Raw genomic sequence first — 21007 nt, 5'->3', positions numbered from 1 at the left:
GGTGGAGGAAATATTTGATTTCAAAGGACACATAAAGATTGTTAAAACTTAGGGTTATCTTCTGTCCCAGGTCACTATGGGAAACAAGAGAACAGATATTGGGGGCCCTTTTAATCAGTTTTGCATTTTCATTAACTATAGATAAGGAGCCAAAAGACTGGAGGATAAGTCATGTTTTCCTTTATTTAAGGATGGCAGAGATATAGTCAGATAACTCCAGGCTACTTAGTCTTATGTCAGTGGTAGTAAAATCATTGGCATGGCATGTGAGGATATGGACCTAATGCTGGCAAGTGGAATTAGTATAGAATTAAAAAAGGATCATTATGGATATGGTGGGCAAAAGACCCGCTTCTCTGCCGTATGATTCAATGATTCTGCTTCTCTTCTGTTACTTCAGTTTGTTGGAAAGACACTAGATCCACTGGAAGATGAGAATGTATCCTTTTGATTGTAACTTTGATGAGTTTAACCCGCCCTAAAACGCCTATTAAGTACTGTTTATAGTGCCTTCACCACCTCAAGAAATGTCTCATCCTACATGTGCACAGCAAGCTCCCATAAAAATCAATAAAACAAGAAACAGATGCTTTATTTTTGGTTTTAATTGAGGGATAAGCCTGATTTTTCCCTCAATGATTTTCTTTGGTGAATCTTTCGAGTCATAGAACACTACAGTGCTGAAACAGGTCCTTTGGCTCATCTGATTCCTGCCGAACCATTAAGGTACCTAGTCCCATCGACCTGCACCTGAACCATACCCCTCTATATCCCTCCCTTCCATGTACCTATCCAAACTTCTCTTAAATGTTGAAATCAACACTGCATTCAACGTTTGTGCTGACAGCTGGTTCCACACTCTCACCAGCCCTCATATTCCCCTTAAACATTTTACCTTTCACCCTTCACCTATGACTTCTATTTCTAGCCTCACCCTATCTCAGTGGAAAAAACCTGCTTGCATTTACCCTATCTATACCTCTCATAATTTTGTACACTTCTATCCGATCTCCCCTCAATCTTCGATGTTCTACAGAATAGAATCTATTAAAATTTTCCCTATAACTCAGGTCCTCAAATCCCAGCAATATCCTTATAATTTTTCTCTATACTCTTTCAGTATTATTTTCATCTTTCCTATAGGTAAGTGACCAAAACTGCACACAATACTCTAAATTAAGCGTCATCAGTGTCTTATACAGTTTTAACAAAACGTCCCAACTCCTGTATTCAATACAATGATTTATGAAGGCCAATGTGCCCAAAGATTTCTTTACAACCCTATCTACACATGGCACCACTTACAAGGAATTATGATTTCCCAGATCCCTCTATTCTACCCTACTCCTCAGTGCACCACCAATCACCATGTAAGACCGATTGTATTCGGTCCTTCCAAAGTGTAACACCTCACACACATCTGCATTAAATTCCATCTGCCATTTTTCAGCCCATTTCACCAACTGGTCCAGATCCCACTGCAATCTTTGATAGTCTTCCTCGCCGTCCACTACTCCCCCGAAGTTGGTGTCAACTGCAAATTTACTGATCCAGTTAGGCACATTCTCATCTCTTGATACAGATAACAAACAACAGTGGACCCAGCACTGATCCCGGTTGCACACAACTAGTCACAGGCCTCCAGTCAGAGTGGCAACCATCTACAACCACTCTCTGGTATCTTCTGCAAAATCAATGTCTAATCTAATGTCATCTTGAATGCCAAGTGACTGAACCTCCTTGAGCAACCACCCGTATGGAACCTTGTCAAAGGCCTTGCTAAAGGCAATGTAGAGAACATCCACTGCGACACACAAAATGCTGGAGGAACTCAGCAGGCCAGGCAGCATCTATGGAAAAAAGCACAGTCAATGTTTCAGGCCAAAACCCTTCGGCAGGACTGAACATCCACTGCCTTGCCTTCATCAACTTACCTGGAAACTTCCTCGAAAAACTCTATAAGATAGAGTTAGATGCGACTTACACAAAGTCAAGATGACCATCCCTAAATAGCCCCTGTCTATCTTATATATCTGTTCCCTTAGAATGCCTTCCAATAACTTTCCAACTACTGACTTCAGGCTCACTGGCCTATAATTTCCTGGCTTATTCTTAGAGCTTCTGCAATGGTGCAGCATCCCCAAAATGTAAAAAGCCATAAAAATTTAAAGACGAAAGGTATTTCCTGATATTTACTATCCTGAATACGTAACAATTATTATCACACTGTAGCTTATTAATGCATGCCACAGTATGAAGTTTATTTGTAATACCGAGTCTTCTGGCTTGAATACAACTATAAAACATACTGCGCCAACAAGTTCCAATTAGACAGAATGTCCATTTTCAGTCCTACTGGTTAAAGAAGGAAAATTAATAAGAACACCAGGGATTCAAACATCCACCTGAATATGCAAATGTGACCTAATTTTCATGTCTAATTAAAAGTTGACATAATTAGCTCAACGTATCCTCAGCACCTCACAACAGTGTCAGCCTAAATTTTGACCTGATATATAGGGTTTAGATTAACTAATACAATATACTTAGAGGCATGATAGAATTGCCTATAATTTTAGAAAAATGAAGCTAATATTTTATATATAAAAAAGCACTTACTGGCCCCTGGAAGTGTGAACAAGTAGAGTTATCAATGTTGATGTGGCTGGACAGATGCAATTTAGAGCGAGCATGGCATATTTGAACTCTTCTTCACATACAACATGATCTAAATAGAATCATATGAAAAATATAAAGTGGTGCAACTAGAATTGCATAGATTTGTCTATTAATACATTAGTCAAAAGATTTTGTACTTGGTTAATCATGCATATAAACTTCAACTTTCCTGCCTCTGCTAAGCACTTTCAGTGACACTGTACTGCTGAATGAGGCATAAGCAAGGATTTAACCAATTATTATTAATTGCTCTGAAGCTGGAAATTCAGAATATCTATTAGCTAATGTTTTACATGCAGCTATGAAACTCAGGCTATAGCATAAATAACACTGACTGTGGTCCCCTGATGAGGAAGTCAAAGAGGGAGGTACGGAGGTCCAGGTTTCAGAACTTGTTGATCAGTACTGAGGGTATGATAGTGTTGAATACTGAGTTATAATCAATAAACAGCAGCCTGATGAGGGTATTGCTATTCTCCAGGTGAAAAGCCAGCAAGATTGAATCCATTGTAGGCCTATTGTGGAGATAGGCAAATTTCAGAGGGTCCAGATCCTTGCTTAAATCTATTGTATAACCTCTTTGGAGTGATGGCAATTTAAAAGCCTCACAAAATATGTTCATGCTTAGTAAACCTGATCCATAGACTAAGCCATGGTCAGCCACTATTTAGCATGGAAAGAAAACTTTAGTTTATGAACTTCATATATTTAAATTCATGATAGATTATCACTTCAATAATGAAAGTTATGACAGTAAATTACTTTAAGAATAAGGTGCCAGGAAGTGTCAGACTGAATGAGCTAAATATAGTTTAAAATGTATCCATTGACTCCTTAGTATTGCCAAAACAATAATTCATACATTTGTACTAGATGACATCTCATTAGCAAAAACTCTCAGATGACCCAGAGAGAGGTATTGACCCTTGTCGTTCTGTTCCTTCTGCTGTTGCCATGTGTACTGTATTAAATTACTGGAGTCTAATTGGAATGATGACAGTCTCTCAATTTGCTTTACCGATGACCTACTGAGAAGGAGGTTCCCCTTTTCAATGCAAAAGAGAATTTACATTTCAATACAAATAGAAAACGCTGGAAATACTCAGCAGGGCAGACACCATTTGTGAAAAGAGAAAAAAGAGTGTTAATAATTTAGGTCAAAGAACTGTCATCAGCACTCACATTTTTATGAATGTTAGGATGTTCCAGCACTTATCAGGAAAGAGTGTGCTGTAGAGGTGGAATCCAATTGCAATTCCAATCATCATTGGAAGTGCAACAGTTAGCTCCCACAAACGACAATGAAACACTGAACTCACAACAGATTTTTTTAATGGCTGGTCAAAAGCAAAATATTGGCTGGGAAGTGAGGAAATTTTCCATGCTCTTCTTTGAAATAATTTTCCTTTATTACCTGAGGGAGCAGATGGGACCTTGGTTCAATATTTCACGAGAAAATTTTCAACTCCAACAAGGTAGCAGTGAGGAGTATGTTGCCTTCGAGCCACACCTGAAACTTGCTGTTGACTTGAACTTTGCGAACATGTGATGATATGCTCACTCAATCACGTTGAAAAATTGTAAGAGGCTGTGCATGCTTCTGGTGATTGAGAGAATTCTTTGCTTTTGGATCAACTCTGAACCACAATTATCATTCCTTCACTGTCGACTTAATTTTTCAAGCTGCTCTTGCTTCCTCCAAGAGGTGGACATGTTTACTCCAACCATGTAAGCACCCACAGTAGTCTTGGTCATAGAATCATAGAAAACTGCATCACAGAAACAGGCCCTTTGACCCATCTAGTGCGTGCCAAACCATCTAAACTGTCTACTCCCATCGACCTCCATACCGCTACCATTCATCTACTTATCCAAATTTCTCTTTAACATTGAAATCAGACTTACTAGCACCACTTGCACTGGCAGCTCATATCACACTCTCATGACCCTCTGAATGAAGAAGTTTCCCCTCACGTTCCCCTTAAACCTCACCTTTCAATCTTAACCCATGACCTCCAGTTATAGCTCCGGCCAACCTCAGTGGAAAATGCCTGTTTGCATTTTCGCAAACTATACCCCTCTTAATTTTTTTATACCTCTATCAAATCTCCCATCAATCAACTATGTTCCAAGGAATAAAGTCCTAACTTATTCAATCGTTCCTTATAACTCAGGTCCTCTAGTCCTGACAATGTACTTGTAATTTTTTTTCTGCACTCTTTCAACCTTATTTTACATTTTTCCTCTAGGTATGCAACCAAAACTGCACACAATATTCCAAACTAGACCTCACTAACGTCTTATACAACTTCAACATAACAACCCATCTCCTGTACTCAACACTTTGATTTATGAAGGCCACTATGCCAAAAACTTTCTATACACCCTATCTACCTGTGATGCCACTTTCAAGGAATTATGGATCTGTATTCCCAGATCCCTTTGTTCTACAGCACTCCCTGGTGTCTTACCATTCACTGTGTAAGGCCCACCCTGGCTGGTCTTGCCAACATCTAACACCTCGCACCTGTCTACATTAAATTCCATCTACCATTATTCAGACCATTTTCCAGCTGATCAAGGTCCCGTTGCAAGCTCTGATAGTCTTCCTCACTGATCCCAACACCACCAAACTTGGTATCCACAAATTTGCTGATCTAGTTAACGACATTATCATCCAGATGATTGATATGGATGGCAAACAGTAATGCACCCTGCACTGATCTCTGCGGCACTCCACTAGTCACAGGCCTCCAGTCAGAGTGGCAACTATGTACTACCACCCTCTGGCTTCTCTACTAGCAAGTCGGTTAAACAGATGATTAAAAGGCTGAATTAACAAGGTAAACTAGAAACTTAGTGACAGTTCTTGGGAGTTTTTTTAATCTAAACCCAACAGTTGGGATTTCAGTCAGCAAACACACGATGATCATATGCTATCCATTGCTACTTATAAATAACCTTAAGGACTGTGACCTTCAATCAATATCGACACTAAGATTGCGACAACAGAATTCAAGTCCACTGCAGAGTATAACAATCAGAAATCTTAGACGTTGGATTGTTTTTGCATAAAGCAAGAGACACGGATATGCTAGGGAAGAATATTATTGATCACGTTCCTAAGGTGGCAAGACACTAAGTGGAGAATGCAGAGAATGTTCAAGTGCATAAGCAGCACAGAATCTTCAATCTGTTCAAATTCAGACTATCAAGCCAACAATGAAAGTAAGTTTCAGATATTCCACTCTTTATTGTTAGCCTCTAACAAAGATTCAGATATAATGAGAAGAAATAATGTTGTGAGGAAAATCACTACATGCATGTGCACAGTATTAAAATCTAATATTTTCTGATGCCTGATAGTTGAATGGACTTGGGCTGCAACCAATCACTGAGAGAGTATGCGTAAATAGAGCACCCTTTTCAATCAGATCCGCAATCACGATTTAAAAGGCAGAGCTTCACGGCAGTTCCTTGGAGATGAGTGCGACCAATCACTGAGAGGGATTCATTCGAATGGGTGAATAAAAATAACACAAGTGCAAGCGGAGTGGCTATTCTTTTCAGTGTGCCAGTGTTTAGAGTGGCTTGGGCTTGTCAGGCTTAGGCGAGATCAGGTTTCGGCTCATATTTGTTTATTCGTCATCTCTTAGAGTAGAATAGGTTAGTAAGAATGGCTCCAGGGACAGTGTTTTGTACTCTGTGTGGGATATGGGAAGTCTGGGAGACCTCCAGTCTCCTGGATAAACACATCTGCACCTGGTACATGGAGCTGCAGTTCCTGAGAGAAGGTATTCTGGAACTGGAGCTGCAGCGTGATGATGTTTGACTATACAGGAGAATGAGGAGTTAATAGATAGGAGCTACAGGGAGATAGTCACCCCTAGAATGCAGGAAACACGTGACTGTCAGGAGAAGGATGGGAAATGCATAGCCAGTGCAGAAGACACCTGTGGCCATTCCCCTCAGTAATAAATATACAACTTTAGATACTGTTGAAGGAAACAACCTACAAGAAGGGAGCCACAGTGACTGGGTCTCTGGCACAGAGTCTGGTGCTGTGACATAGAAGCGAAGAGAGGTGAAGAGGGCTGCAGTGATGATAGAATATTCCATAGTCAGCCTAACAAAGATGAGATTCGGTGAGTGCAATAGAGACATGCAGACGGTAAGTTGCCTCCCTGGTACCAGGGTCAGGGACATCTCTGATTGGGTCCATGGCATTCTCAAGGGCAAGGGTGAGCAGACAGAAGTCTTGGTACATATTGGCACCATTGAAATTGGTAGACAAGGTGAGAAGGTCCTGAAGAGAGACTTTAGGGAGCTAGGAAGAAAAGCTGAAGAATTGGACCTCTGGAGCAGTTATCTGTGGACTGCTGCCTGTGCAAAACACCAGTAAAGATAAGAATAGGATGATATAGCATGTGAATGCATGGCTGAGAAACTGGGGCAGAAGGACGAGGCTCAGCTTTATGGATACATACTTGGGATCTATTCTGGGGTAAGTATGACCTGTATAAAAGGGATGGGTTACACCTTAACCTGAGGGGGACCAATATTCTTGCAGGCAGGTTTGCTAGAGTTCTTCAGGAGGGTTTAAACTAATTTGGCAGCGGGATAGGAACTGGGGTGATAGTGCTGAGGTGAGGTAGTTGGTTTCCAAACAGAGGCAATGTGTAGTGAGACTCTTAGCAAAGAGAGGCTGATGATAAGGTAAAATTGCAGTCAGCAGGATGAGTTGCAATGTAAAATGTGGACAAAATCAAAAAGTGTTATATTTGAGTATAAGGAATAAGGTCAATGAACAGTTACAGATTGGCATGTATGATGTTGTAGACATCATTGAATCATGGCTGAAAGGAACACATACCAATCCTCATAGAGGGATCAGAAGTGGACAGAGTGAGCAGCTTCAAGTTACTGGGTGTCAAGATCTCTAAGGATCTAACCTGATCACAACATATCGATGCAGTTATAAAGAAAGCAAGACAGTGGCTATACTTTATTAGGAGTTTGAAGAGATTTGGCATGTCAACAAATATACTCAAAAACTTCTACAGTTGTACCGTGCAGAGCATTCTGACAGGCTGCATCACTGTCTGGTATAGAGAGGCTTCAGAAAGAAGCTGCAGAAGGTTGTAATTCTAGTCAGCTCCATCTTGATACAAGCCTATAAAGTACCCAGGACATCTTTGGGGAGCAGTGTCTCAGAAAGGCAGCAGCCATTATTAAGGGCCTCTAGCACCCAGGGTAAGCCCTTTTCTCACTGTTACCATCAGGTAGGAGGTACAAAAGTCTGAAGGCACACACTCAGTGATTCAGGAACAGCTTCTTCCCCTCTGCCATTCGATTTTTAAATGGACAATGAATCTTTGGACAGTACCTCACATTTAAAAAAAAAATACAGTATTTCTTCTTTTTAGAAACATAGAAAACCTACAGCACAATACAGGCCCTTCAGCCCACAAAGCTGTGCTGAACATGTCCTTACCTTAGAAATTACCTAGGGTTACCCATAGCCCTCTATTTTTCTGAGCTCTGTTTTTGCATGCTTTTTTAATCTATTCAGTATATGTAATTGATTTACTTGTTTATTTATTATTGTTATTTTTATTTTATTTATTATTATTTTTCTCCCTGCTAGATTATGTACTGCATTGAACTGCTGCTGCTAAGTTAACAAATTCCATGACGAACGCCGGTGATAATAAATCTGATTCTGATTTTGAAGTAGATTATAGCTGGGAGTGTAACATCCAAGGAGACACATGATATTTAAAGGACAGGCAGGTAGGCAGAGTGGGTGGCATGGCTCTGTTGGAAAAGATGAAATCAGAACATTAGAACTTTGTGCGACTCGAGTAGAAGCAGTACTCTCAATGGATACAATTAAATATTCCCATTTCAGCCTGTTACAGCTAAAAAGCACAACAGCTTCCAGGATCAGTAGAGTCAACAAAGATGCCTTAATGCATTTAAATGAACTATTGCTGCTTGAAATTGACAGAAACAACACTGATTGTGGACAGAAGCGTCCACGTAGGATTCCAAGGAGGAAGCGTGGATCAGGGATACAAGTGAGTTTAAGGAAACAGGGTTTTAAACTCCAACACCAACTATCTTGCCGAGAAACATGCAGTCTCTGGTGAATAAAATCGATGATCTCAGAGCTAGGGTGCTGAATCAGAGGGACATTAGAACTGCATGTGTCCTTCATTTCATGGAATCCTGGTTAACCCCTTCCGTACTGGATACAGCGATTCAGATCGACGGGTTTAGTATACACCGTCAGGATAGATCTATAGAGTCTCTCAAAAGCAGAGGTGGAGAAGTATGCATCATAATCGACTTGTCATGCTGCACAAATATATCAGTGCTGTCCCAATTCTGCTCACCAGACCTGGAATATCTAGCAGTAAAGTGTCATACTTTTTACCTACCGCAGGAGTTTTCCGGAGTCATTTTGGTAGCAGTATACATTCTACCTCAGTCCAATGTCAATCAGGCTTTAGATGATCTGAGCAATGGGATCAACATGCACGACAAAGCACACCCTAACGCCTTCACCATCGGTTTTGGAGATTTTAACCAGGCCAGTCTGAAAAATTCACTAAGCAATTACCATCAACAGATCACATGCAATACTCGAGCAAACAACACACTGCTACACCACCATCGAGAATGCCTACCGTGCTATTCCATGCCCACACATCTGGAAGTCTGATCACCTGGTTGTTCTTCTACTCCCTGAGTATAAGCAGAGTCTGAAGACCGCAGCACCAGTAGTGAGGGCCAAGACAGTATGGAGAAGGAAAGCACTGAAGCGCCTACAGGACTGCTTTGAATTGGTGGACTGGACTATATTCAGGGATCCATCTTCAAACCAGGATGAGTATGCTGCAGTTGTTACAGACTTCATTAAAACCTGTGTGGATGAGTGTGTGCCCACAAAGATCCCTGCTGCACCTGAAAACCCTATGATCTCAGTCTCAGAGGCCAATGTTAGGCTGCCTTTAAAGAGAGTGAACCCTTGAAAGGCAGAATGTCCTGATGCAGTACCTGGTAAGGCTCTGAAAACCTGTTCCAACCAACTGGCAGGAGTATTCAAGGACATTTTAAATCTCTCACTGCTAAGGGTGGAAGTTCCCACTTGCTTCAAAAAGGCAACAATTGTACCAGTGCTAAAGAAGAATAATGTGGGCTGTCATAACAACTATCACCCTGTAGCACTCACACCGACAGTGATGAAATGCTTTGAGTGGTTGGTTATGACTAGACTGAACTCCTGCCTCAGCAAGCAACTGGATCCATTGCAATTTGCCTATTGTCACAATAAGTCAACCGCAGATGCAATCGCAATTGTTCTTCACATGGCTTTAGACCACCTGAACAACACAAACACACCTATGTCAGGATGCTGTTCATGGACTACACCTCAGCATTTAAATCCATCATTCCCACAATGATTGAGAAGATGCAGAACCTGGGCCTCTGTACCTCCCTCTGCAATTGGATCCTCGATTTCCTAACTGGAAGACCACAATCTGTACGGATTGTTGATAACATATCCTCCTCGCTGATGATCAGCCATGGTGCACCCCAGGAGTGTGTGCTTAGCCCACTGCTCTGCTCTCTATATAGTCATAACTATGTGGCTAGGCATAGCTCAAATACCATCTATAAATTTGCTGATGATACAGCCATTGTTAGTAGAACCTCAGATGGTGACAGAGGGCGTACAGGAGTGAGATGTGCCAACTAGTGGAGTGGTGCCACAGCAACAACCTGGCACTCAATGTCAGTAAGATGAAAGAGCTGATTGTGGACTTTCTGAAGGATGAGACGAAGGAACACATACCAATCCTCAGAGGGATGAGAAGTGGAGAGAGTGAGCAGTTTCAAGTCCTGAGTGTCAAGATCTCTGAGGATCTAACCTGGTCCCAACCTATCAATGCAGTTATAAAGTAGGCAAAACAGCAGCTATACTTCGTTAAGAGCTTGAAGAGATTTGGTATGTCAACAAAATAACTCAAAAACTTCTATAGGTGTATCATGGAGAGCATTCTGACAGGCTCTGTCAGCATTCTGTCTGATATGGGGGGGGGGGGGGGTACTGCACAGGACAGAAAGAAGCTGCAGAGAGTTGTAAATTTAGTTGTCTCCATCTTGGGTACTAGACTACAAATTACCCAGGACATTTTCAAGGAGTGGTGTCTCAGAAAGGCAGTATTCATAATTAAAGACCTCCAGCACTCAGGGCATGCCCTGTGGTGGTTCAGTCTGAAGTCCACGGACTCTGGGTTTTCCGGTGGTCCCTTGCTGTGGTTGGACTTAACCAGAAACACCTGAGGCTCATATTGGAACTGGGAATATAAGTGGCTCTGGTATTGAGTGTGGTTAGGGGCTGTCTTGTCAAGATACCCATGGCACAGCTGGCTGATGGAAGTCTAGGATGGACTCTTGCCATCCTTGGGGCTGCGTTGGAGAACCATGGCTTCTGGGAGCCTTGCTGGTAGTAGTCAGAATGGTCATTGCGGTATGGATTCAGCTGTTTCCTGGGCCAGCTGGCTGGCTGTCAGCCACTCTGAGCTAGGTGGGGATCTGGTTGCTTCTGTAGCCAGACAAGGCTGCTGGCTGTAATGGCTACTTGGAGCAACCCTGATGCAGAGGTGGAACTGTCTGTTGCACTTTGGTGTTTGTCTCTTTCTGTCCTTGCCTCTGTGGGGTAAGTCAGGCTGTTCTGCTGTTGCCCTGCGGGGGGGGGGGGGAAATCTGTCTTGTCTTTGCCTCTGTCAGGTAAGTCAGGCTGTTTGGCTGTTACCTGACGGATGGTCCTGCCCCACCTTGGTGTGGAGTTAAAGTTGAGTCCCAGCTTGTCAGAGGACATGTCCTGGCTCTATGTCTGTGTACTGTCAAAGATGAGTCCTGGCTTGTTGGAGGATAAGTCCTAGCTCCATGTTGATGTACAGTTCCTGGTCTTCCCTGAGCTCCAGCCTCCGAATTCCCCAAGCTCCAGGACTGTACCCTGCAGCCTCAACCCCAGCCTCAAGTCCTTAGCCAAGTCTCGACACGTCCTCGCCTGGGTTTGGGGGTCTGAGCCCGAGGCAAGACCCAGGTTCTGGGTCCTTGTCCAGTCTCGGGCTCGGAGTCCACCCCAGGCTCCTTGTTCCCAGTCCCTCGTCCTGGTCCTGCTTCCCTTGCCTAGACTGCATCCCGTCCTGTCCTTGGGTTTTGTCTAGTCCTGTTTCCGGGACTCCAATGTCTGTGTCCTGCAGTTGGGTCCTAATTCAACACCTAACTTATGACATGCCCTTTTCTCACTGTTAGCAAGTAGGAGGTACAGAAGCATTAAGGCACACACTCAGCAATTCAGGAACAGCTTCTTCCCATCTGCCATCTGATTCCTAAGTGGTCATTAAACCTTAGACATTACCTCAGTATTTAATATATCATTTCTGGCTTTTGTGCAATTTTTAATCCATTCAATATATGTATACTGTAATCGATTTATGTATTTATCTATCTATTTATTTATTATTATATTTTGTTTTCTTGTATATTATGTATTGCATTGAACTGCTGCTGCTAAGTTATCAAATTTCACATGACATGCCGGTGGTAATAATTCTGATTCTGAAAGAGGTGACATAGGTCAGAAGGTGCTGAGTCATTGTGGGTACATCTAAAGAACTGCACGGGTAAAATGTGAGTTATATACAGACCCTCCCCCCCCCCCCAAACAGTGTAAGGATGTGGTCTACAAAACACAATGAGAGATAGAAAAGGTGTGTCTAACGGGCATTGTTACCATGGTCATGAATGATTTTCCTATTGGAAAAATCAGGTCAGTGCTGGATATCAATAGGGGGAATTTCTAGAGTGCTTACAAGATGAGTTTTTAGAGCATCTCATGGTAGAGACCACTGGAGTATCAGCTATTCTGGATTGGGTGTTGTGTAATGAAACAGAATTGATTAGAGAGCTTAGCGTAAAAAAAAACCCTGGGGGCAACTGATCATAATATGATCGAATCCACTCTAATATTTGAGGAGGAGGAACTAAAGTCAGATGTATCAGTATTACAGTGGAGTAAAGGTAATTACAGAGTCGTATGCAAGGAGCTGGCTAAAATTGATTGGGAAAAGGACACAGGCAGGGTTGACAGCAGAGCAGCAATGCCTGGAATTTCTGGAAGCTATTTGGAAGGTACAGGATATACATCCCACAGAGGAATAAGTATTCTGAAGAGAAGATGACACAACCGTGGCTAACAAGGAAGTCAAAGCCAATATAAAGGCCAAAGAGTGGGCACATAATAGATCAAACATTAGTGGTAAGTTGGAGGAATGCAAGTTAGATGGAATGCAAAAGTAAGCTAGCCAATAATATTAAAGAGGATACCAAAAGTTTTGTCAAATACAAGTATAAAAGAGACGAGAGTGAATATCAGACCACTTCAAAATGATATTGAAGAGGTAGTAATGGGGGACAAGGAAACTGACAAACTGAATAAGTATTTTGCATTAGTCTTCACTACTGAAGGCACTAGTAGTATGGTGGAAGTTCCAGCTGTCAGGGTGCATGAAGTGTGTGAAGTTACCATAAATCAAGAGAAGGTTCTTGGGAAACTGAAAGGTCTGAAAGTGGATAAGTTAGCTGGACCAGATGGTGTACACCCCAGTGTTCTAAAAGAGATGGCTGAACAGATTGTGGAGACATTAGTAATGATCTTTCAAGAATCGCTAGATCTTGAAATGGTCAGGAAGATGGGAAAATTGCAAATGTCATTCCACTCTTCAAAAATGGAGACAAGAAGGCAGAAGATAGGATATTATAAGCCAGTTAAACTGAACTCAGCGGTTGGGAAAACATTGGAGTCAATTGTCGAGGATGTGGTTTTGGGGTACTTGGAGGCACATGAATAAATGGGTTGTAGTTAGCATGGTTTCTTCAAAGGAAAATCTTGCCTGACAAATCTCTTGGAATTATTTGAAGAAATAGCAAGCAGGAGAGACAAAGGGGTAATAGGGTGATGATGTGTTCTTGGATTGTCTGGAGGCATTTGACAAAGTTCTATATGAAGCTGATTAACAAGTTAATAGCCCATGGTATTAATGGAAGGATACTAGCATGGATAAAGCAGTGGGTGATTGGCGGGAATAAAGGGAACTTTTACTGGTTGGCTACCGCTGACTAGTTATGTTCCACAGGGGCCTCTGTTGGGACCACTTCTTGTTACATTATATGTCAATGATTTGGATGATAGAATTGATGGCTTTATGCAAAGTTTGCAGATGATATGAAAGTAGATGGAGAGGCAAGTAGTTTTGAGGAAGTAGAGAGGTACAGAAGGACTTAGACATATTAGGAGAATGGGCAAAGTAGTGGCAGCTGGAACACTCAGGCAGTGTATAGTCATGCGCTTTTGTAGAAGGATTAAATGGGTAGTCTATTTTCTAATGGAGAGAAAATTCAAAGTCTTTACATATATTTAAGGTAGAGTTTGATAGATTCTTGATTGGTCCTGGCATGGAGGGATACAGGCAGAAGGCAAGAGATTGGGGTGAGAGGTAAAATGGATCAGCCAAGATGAAATGGCAGAGCAAACTCAATGAACCAAATGGCCTAATTCTGATCTTATGAAATCAGTCTAACCAATGTTGTACATCAACAAATAAACATGGCAAAAGGTTTCAACACAATTGATGAGAGGTTCTTTTTTTTAAATAATATTACAAAATACAAATGTCAACTATACTGCAATAAGCATTTCTAATTGGATTATCACTGTTGTACATGAACTTTGTATATTTACATGCAGAAGTGTAATATTATCCTAAACTTTCCAGTGGCCTCTAAACAAGAAATAATAGGAAAGGCAATTATAAGTCTATGCTTTGCAAGAGCTATTGTTTTGATATTACACTGTTACTAGACAACAGCTGCTTGATGGAACCTTCTTTACCTGGCTGTAACAGTGCCTGTTCTAATACTTTTTGATGTGATCATCCACTCCTGATTATGACTGCGTTAAATTTCTCACTCAAATGTTTACTCATAATATAAATTAAACAATGATGATCAGTAGCTCTCTGTGGGAATTTTGTTACTCCAAATTCATTATATATCTTCTTAATTTGTCGGCTGTTAAGTTGTACACTGTTACCCAATTAGTAATCACTAATTATATTATGAACTAATAATTACATAGCTTCTCCATTCAACAAGCAGCTTACATAAGTGGAACAGATATCAAGAAACAGGAGATTCATATTTCCCTAGTTTAACAACATTTATCTCCAATAGAGTATTTGCAAGTCCATTTCTAAAATGATGAGGCAGTGACATAAGTCTAAGATTTTGCTGAACTATTGACAATGAAGCTGTAAGCACTTGTGTTATCAATGGATAACAATGCCAGATCTTAACTTCAATTATTTGCTACTTTTATGTAATGTAAACAATCTTAAATATTAGGAATTAAAACACAAAATGTTGAAAAGGCTCAGTAGTTCCAACAGCATCTGTAGGAAGATGAAACAGGCCTAACATTCAGGTTGGAGATACTTTGTCAGAAACTTAAAAGCCAGGTGATGTCCAGCTGTCCAGCCAGGGAAGAGCAAGCTTCACAGGCTCAATAATTGATAACAGCCCTGATGCAGGTTCGTAGCTCAAGACACTGAGATTGCCTGAGTTCCTCCAGTAGTTGGTTTATTGCCCTATATTCTCCAGTGATAATTATTACAGAGTAATTGCATTTGCCTTAAAAATAATAATTTTACAAAATGTGGAGTCTCATTTCTTTACAAAGAAATTAAAGTCCTTGTTTATTTTATAAGAGCACAAGATAAGTGAGTAGAATTAGGCCGTTCAGCCTGTCATGTCCAATCTGCCATTAGTCAATCTTGGCCATTTTTTTTTCTCAATCCCATTCTCTTGCTTTCTCTTCGTGACCCTTAATCCCTTTACTAATCAAGAACCCATTAATGTCTTCCTTAAATCTACTGAATGACTTGGCCTCCAAAGCCCTCTACATTAACAAATTCCACAGATTCACCACCATCTGGCCAAAGTAATTCCACCTCATCTGCGTTATAAAGGGGCATGCCTATACTGAAGCTGTTCCCGCAGATCCTATTTCTCCTAATGGAAACATTATTTCCATGTGCACTGTATGTAGGCCTTTTAGTATTCAATGAGATCCCCATGCTATTCTTCTAAAGTCCATCCAGTACAGGCCCAAGGACATCATGTCCTCCTCAGACATTAAACATTTTCATTCCTGGTATCATTCTTGTGAACTTCCTCTGGAGCCTCTCCAGGAACAATACATCTTTCCTTATATATGACACGCAGTTGCTTACAGTACCCCAAACACAGAATATTGTGAACAATCTGACTAACACTTTATAAAGCCTCTGCAGTACATTCTTGTTTTTATAATCCAGTCCTCTCAAAATGAATGTAACGGTATACTTGCCTTTCGTTTTATAAGCCCATCCTGCAAATTAGCCTTAATTTGTTTGTTTGTTTATTTATTTAGTAAAGCAGCACAGATTAGGCCTTTCCAATCCTTCGAGCCAAGTTGCCCCAGCGACCTCTGACAAACCCAATTAACCCAAACCTAATCACGGGACAATGAACAATGACCTATTAACTGCCAGTATGTCTTTCAACTGTGGAAAGAAACTGGAGCAGCCAGGGAAAACCCATGCATTCCATAGGGAGGACATTCCTGACAAAATGGCGCTGGAATTGAATTCCGAACTCTGGCATGGCCCAAGCTGTAACAGCACGCTCTAACCACTACGTTACCGTGACACCCATGTTTAATCCTGAAGTAGAACCCCCAAGCCTCCTTGCACCTTTGATTTTTGAATTATCTCCCCACTTAGAAAATTGTGTGTCATTATTCTTGCTACTGAAGTACATAACCTCATACTTCTCTATGCTGTATTCGACCTGCCACTTTTTTGTCCACTCACCTATCCTTTCCAAGTCTCCCTGCAGACTACCTCCTCAAGACCATCTTTCTCAACATCTGCAAATTTGACTGCAATGACATCAGTTCCTTCATCCTGTCTCTACATTCCATGACTGGGTGGGTAGGCATAGCTTAAATGGCATCCATAAATTTGCTGATGGTATAACCACTTTTGGCTGATTCTCAGGTGGAGATGAGAGGGCGTACAGGAGTAAGATATACCAGCTAGTTGAGTGGTGTCACAGTAACAACCTTACATTCAACGGCAGTAAGGCCAAAAAACTGATTGTAGACTTCAGGAAGGATGAGACAAGAGAACACACACCCATCCTCATTGAGGGGTCAGCATTGGAGAGAGTGAGCAATTTCAAGTTCCTGGGTGTCAACATCTCTGAGGATCTAACCTGGTCCCAGCATATTGATGCAGCTATAAAAAGGCAAGACAGCAGCTATATTTCATTAGGAGTTTGAGGAGATTGGGTTTGTCACCTAAAGCACTTAAAAACCTCTACAGATGCACTGTGGAGAGCATTCTGATATGCTAAACCACAATCTGGTATGGGGTGGGGGCTAATACACAGGATCGAAAGAAGCTACAGAAAGTTACAAGATTAATCAGCTCCATCCTGGGTTAGTAGCCTCCGTAGTACCCAAGACATCTTCAAGGACCAGCATCCATTATTAAGGACCCCCATCACCCAGGAACATTGTTACCCTCGGGAAGGAGGTACAGAAGCTTGAAGTCAGCCACTCAGTGATTCAGGAACAGCTTCTTCTCCTCTACCATCTGATTCCTAAATAGGCATTGAACCCATGAATGCTACCTCACTTTTTTATTATTTCTTTTTTTTACTAATATTTTTAAATTTAACTATTCTATATACATATATACTCACTGTAATTTATTTATTTTTTCCATATCTATCATGTATTGCATTCTACTGTTGCTGCTAAGTTAACACATTTCATGACATATATCAGTGATATTAAACCTGATTCCTTTTCAGATCATTAATGCGTATAGTGAAAAATTGTCGATCTGACATGGAGCCTTGAGCCACTTGACTCTGGCAGCATTCTCGAAAAGGACCCCTTTAAACCTACTCTCTGCCTTCTGCCAAGCAACTAATTTTCTATCCATACTAGTACCTTGTCTGTAACACTGTTTGGAAGCCTCATATGCAGCTCCTTGTCAAACGCCTCCCGAAAATCAATGTAAATAGCATCCACTTATTCTCTTTTGTCAAATCTCCTCAAAGAATTCTAACAGTTTTGTCAAGCAAGATACTGACTTCATTGTATTTAATCATGTACTTCCAAGTAGTTTGGGATTTCATCCTTAATAATGGACTCTAACATCTTACCAACCACTGAAAATAGGCTAACTGACTTACAATTTCCTTTCTTTTGTCTCCCTCCCTTCTTAAACAGGGGTGCTATGTGAATGATTTTCTTGTCATCTTGGATGCTCTCTGACTCTTGAATGAGCACTGCTAATGCTGCCACAATCTCTTTAAACTCCTCTAATACTTAATATGCAAGTTCCAATTTCCATTTTGCTTTACGATAACTGAAATGCAATTTATATTTTAGCAACTATATGACGATCAATCAGTGTGAGAAGTTGTTTTCTTTCTCACCAACCACTCCTCCACCCCACATCACCCAAACTCCAACATGAAAGACCCTGAAGTTTAGCAGACACTGGGAGATTGAAAATCTCTCCCGATTCACCTGTTTAAAACATGGTCACATCTAAATCAATGCAATTATTTCAATGCCCCAAACAATGTCTGAGCAACTCTATTATTTGCATGTGATGTCAATAAAAACACAATGATGCAGAGCTCTTTGATATATTCACTCAGGACCTGCCCTCTCCTCCCTGCTTCCATCAGGGAGGAGGCACAGAAGCCTGAAGGCACACCTTCAATGTTTTAGAAATTTCCCTTTTACTATCAGATTTCTGGGCGGTGTGGTTTAAAGGGTGAGAAGGGGCCTATTCCACACTGTATCTCAATCAATCAGTATATATATATATATATATCATATTGTAATTATTTATTGTTGAAACTTTACAAAATTTTGCTCATCTCTCCAAGTTTATTACCTGCAAACTTGACATGAAATTTATTCTCGGGTTTCAATATCTGAACGTAGAGGGGGCACTTTGGTGCAAAGTCTTTGACAGCCCATGCCCTCAGAATGGTTTGGTGATCCTGGTTAAAATAATATAAAGAAGAACAAATCTTATTCAGTTTTGTGAAGAAGACAGATAATAATAAAGACAATTATTGAGTGTGGTAACAGTAGAGAGCTCACATAAAACTCTAATTCATTGTACAAATGAGTTATGTCTACATGTATGCCTTAGATACGTTCAATTATTAACCTAATATCCATATCATTCCCAAAGAGGTTGATAAGTTTAATATTAATATCACAACACAAAAATACAACTGCAGATGCTGTGGATCAAAGAATACGTACACAACGCTGGAAGAACTCAGCAGGTCAGGCAGCATCCGTGAGAAAAGAGTAGCCAACGTTTCGGGCCGAGACCCTTCATCAGGAATGGGGGGGGAAGAGAGGGCCGAAGCCCAGTAATAGACAATAGGGGAGGGGGAAGGGCTAGAGGCACTCTCGGTGCGGCCTCCTCTACATCGGCGAGACCAGACGCAGATTGGGGGACCGCTTCATCGAGCACCTCCGCTCCGTCCGTCACAATAGACAGGACCTCCCGGTTGCCACCCACTTCAACTCTGCCTCTCATTCCCATCTAGATATGTCCATACATGGCCTCCTCTACTGCCATGATGAGGCCAAACTCAGGTTGGAGGAGCAACACCTCATCTACCATCTGGGCAGCCTCCAGCCTGGTGGTATGAACATTGAATTCTCCAATTTCCGGTCATTCCCCCCCCTCCCCCTTCCCCTTCCCCTATCCTAAGTCCCTCTCTGCCTCTCTCCCCTTTCAACTTTCTGCTCCTTTCCCTCTACAGTTCTTTCATGCTTATCCCCTCCCCCTTTATCCTTCCTCTGATTGGTTCTCCACCTGGCGCCTCTAGCCCTTCCCCCTCCCCTATTCTCTATTACTGGGCTTCGGCCCTCTCTTCCCCCCCCATTCCTGATGAAGGGTCTCGGCCCGAAACGTTGGCTACTCTTTTCTCACGGATGCTGCCTGACCTGTTGAGTTCTTCCAGCATCGTGTACGTATTCTCTAATATTAATATCATTTGTTTGGACTATTATTCATTATTGGATAATTTAGAACAAAATTTTATCTGAGATGTTCATTCACAAATGGGAAATAATTAGTGAAAGGAAGAAATGTATGTCTCAAATAGAAATCTTTCATAAAATTCTATTTGATTTACTTAGAAAGGCTATCATCAGGATTAGTCATCTTTTTCTTTGACAATCTCTTTGGATGGAGGATGTCTTGCTTCCACTTCATTATGTGTGTTATGAGGTGGATAATGAAGCCAATAAACTCAATAGAGTGGGGGTGGTGATAAATTAAATAGTCAAAGTTACAAAAATGAGAAGGAAGGTGTCATTACCATCTGGCAGATATCCAACAAGACCCCTACAACAAGGTGTATGCATGTGCATGTTGTGAGAGAGGGAGCAAGAGGATGATAGAGAATAAACTGAAGAGAGAGATACGGATGGGTAGGGAGAGACTATTGTAAAATCAATTGGGTGTAATCGTGGAACATAAAAATTGCAAAAATATTACACAGCATGCATACATAAATTAGAAACATGTATTAAATATGAACAAGGTTTTTAAATATAGGCACTCTCAAATTTTGAGGAGTGGGCATCCTGCAAAGATCACACCAAGAGCACAATGTGCAGTGCTGAAGGAGGTGAAAAAGAACACAAGGGGAACAGCAAAAGACCTACAGCAATCTCTAGAATTTGCTAATGTCTCTGTTCATGTGTCCACTATAAGAAAAACACTGAACAAGAAAGGTGTTCATGGAAGGACATCACAGAGCAAACCACTGCTCTCTGAAAATATTGCTGCACATCTTAAGTTTGCAAAAGACAACCTAGATGTTCTACAGAACTCTGAGACAAAATGTTTTGTGGACAGATGAGCCAAAAGTTGAACATTTTGGCAGAAATGCACATTGCTATGTTTGTAGGAAAAAAAAGAAACTGCACTCCAACACCAAAACTACGTCCCAACTGTTAAGCAGAGTTTGAGCTGCATTGCTGCCTCAGGGCCTGGACAGCTTGCAATCCTTGAGGGAACAATGAATTCAAAATTGTATCAAGACATTTTTCAGGAGATTGTCAGGGTAGCAGTCTGTCATCTGAAGCTTAATA

At 41.2% G+C, this 21007-nt stretch overlaps 1 protein-coding gene across 1 annotated transcript in view; it reads right to left on the bottom strand.

Annotated features, from left to right (window-relative positions):
• The window catches only part of LOC140737212 (potassium channel subfamily T member 2), an 879580-nt gene that overhangs the window by 458541 nt on the left and 400032 nt on the right, over nucleotides 1-21007 (bottom strand). Inside the window, exons 14-15 of the mRNA XM_073063510.1 lie at nucleotides 18777-18885; nucleotides 2620-2728 (exon numbers count right to left, since the gene is read on the bottom strand). Of these exons, the coding sequence (XP_072919611.1) occupies nucleotides 2620-2728; nucleotides 18777-18885 (218 nt within the window). The remainder of the gene's footprint in view (nucleotides 1-2619; nucleotides 2729-18776; nucleotides 18886-21007) is intronic.

The sequence above is a fragment of the Hemitrygon akajei genome, chromosome 12 (assembly GCF_048418815.1).
Source record: "Hemitrygon akajei chromosome 12, sHemAka1.3, whole genome shotgun sequence".
NCBI classification, from domain to species: domain Eukaryota; kingdom Metazoa; phylum Chordata; class Chondrichthyes; order Myliobatiformes; family Dasyatidae; genus Hemitrygon; species Hemitrygon akajei.
This window is presented reverse-complemented; position numbering and strand designations above follow the sequence as displayed.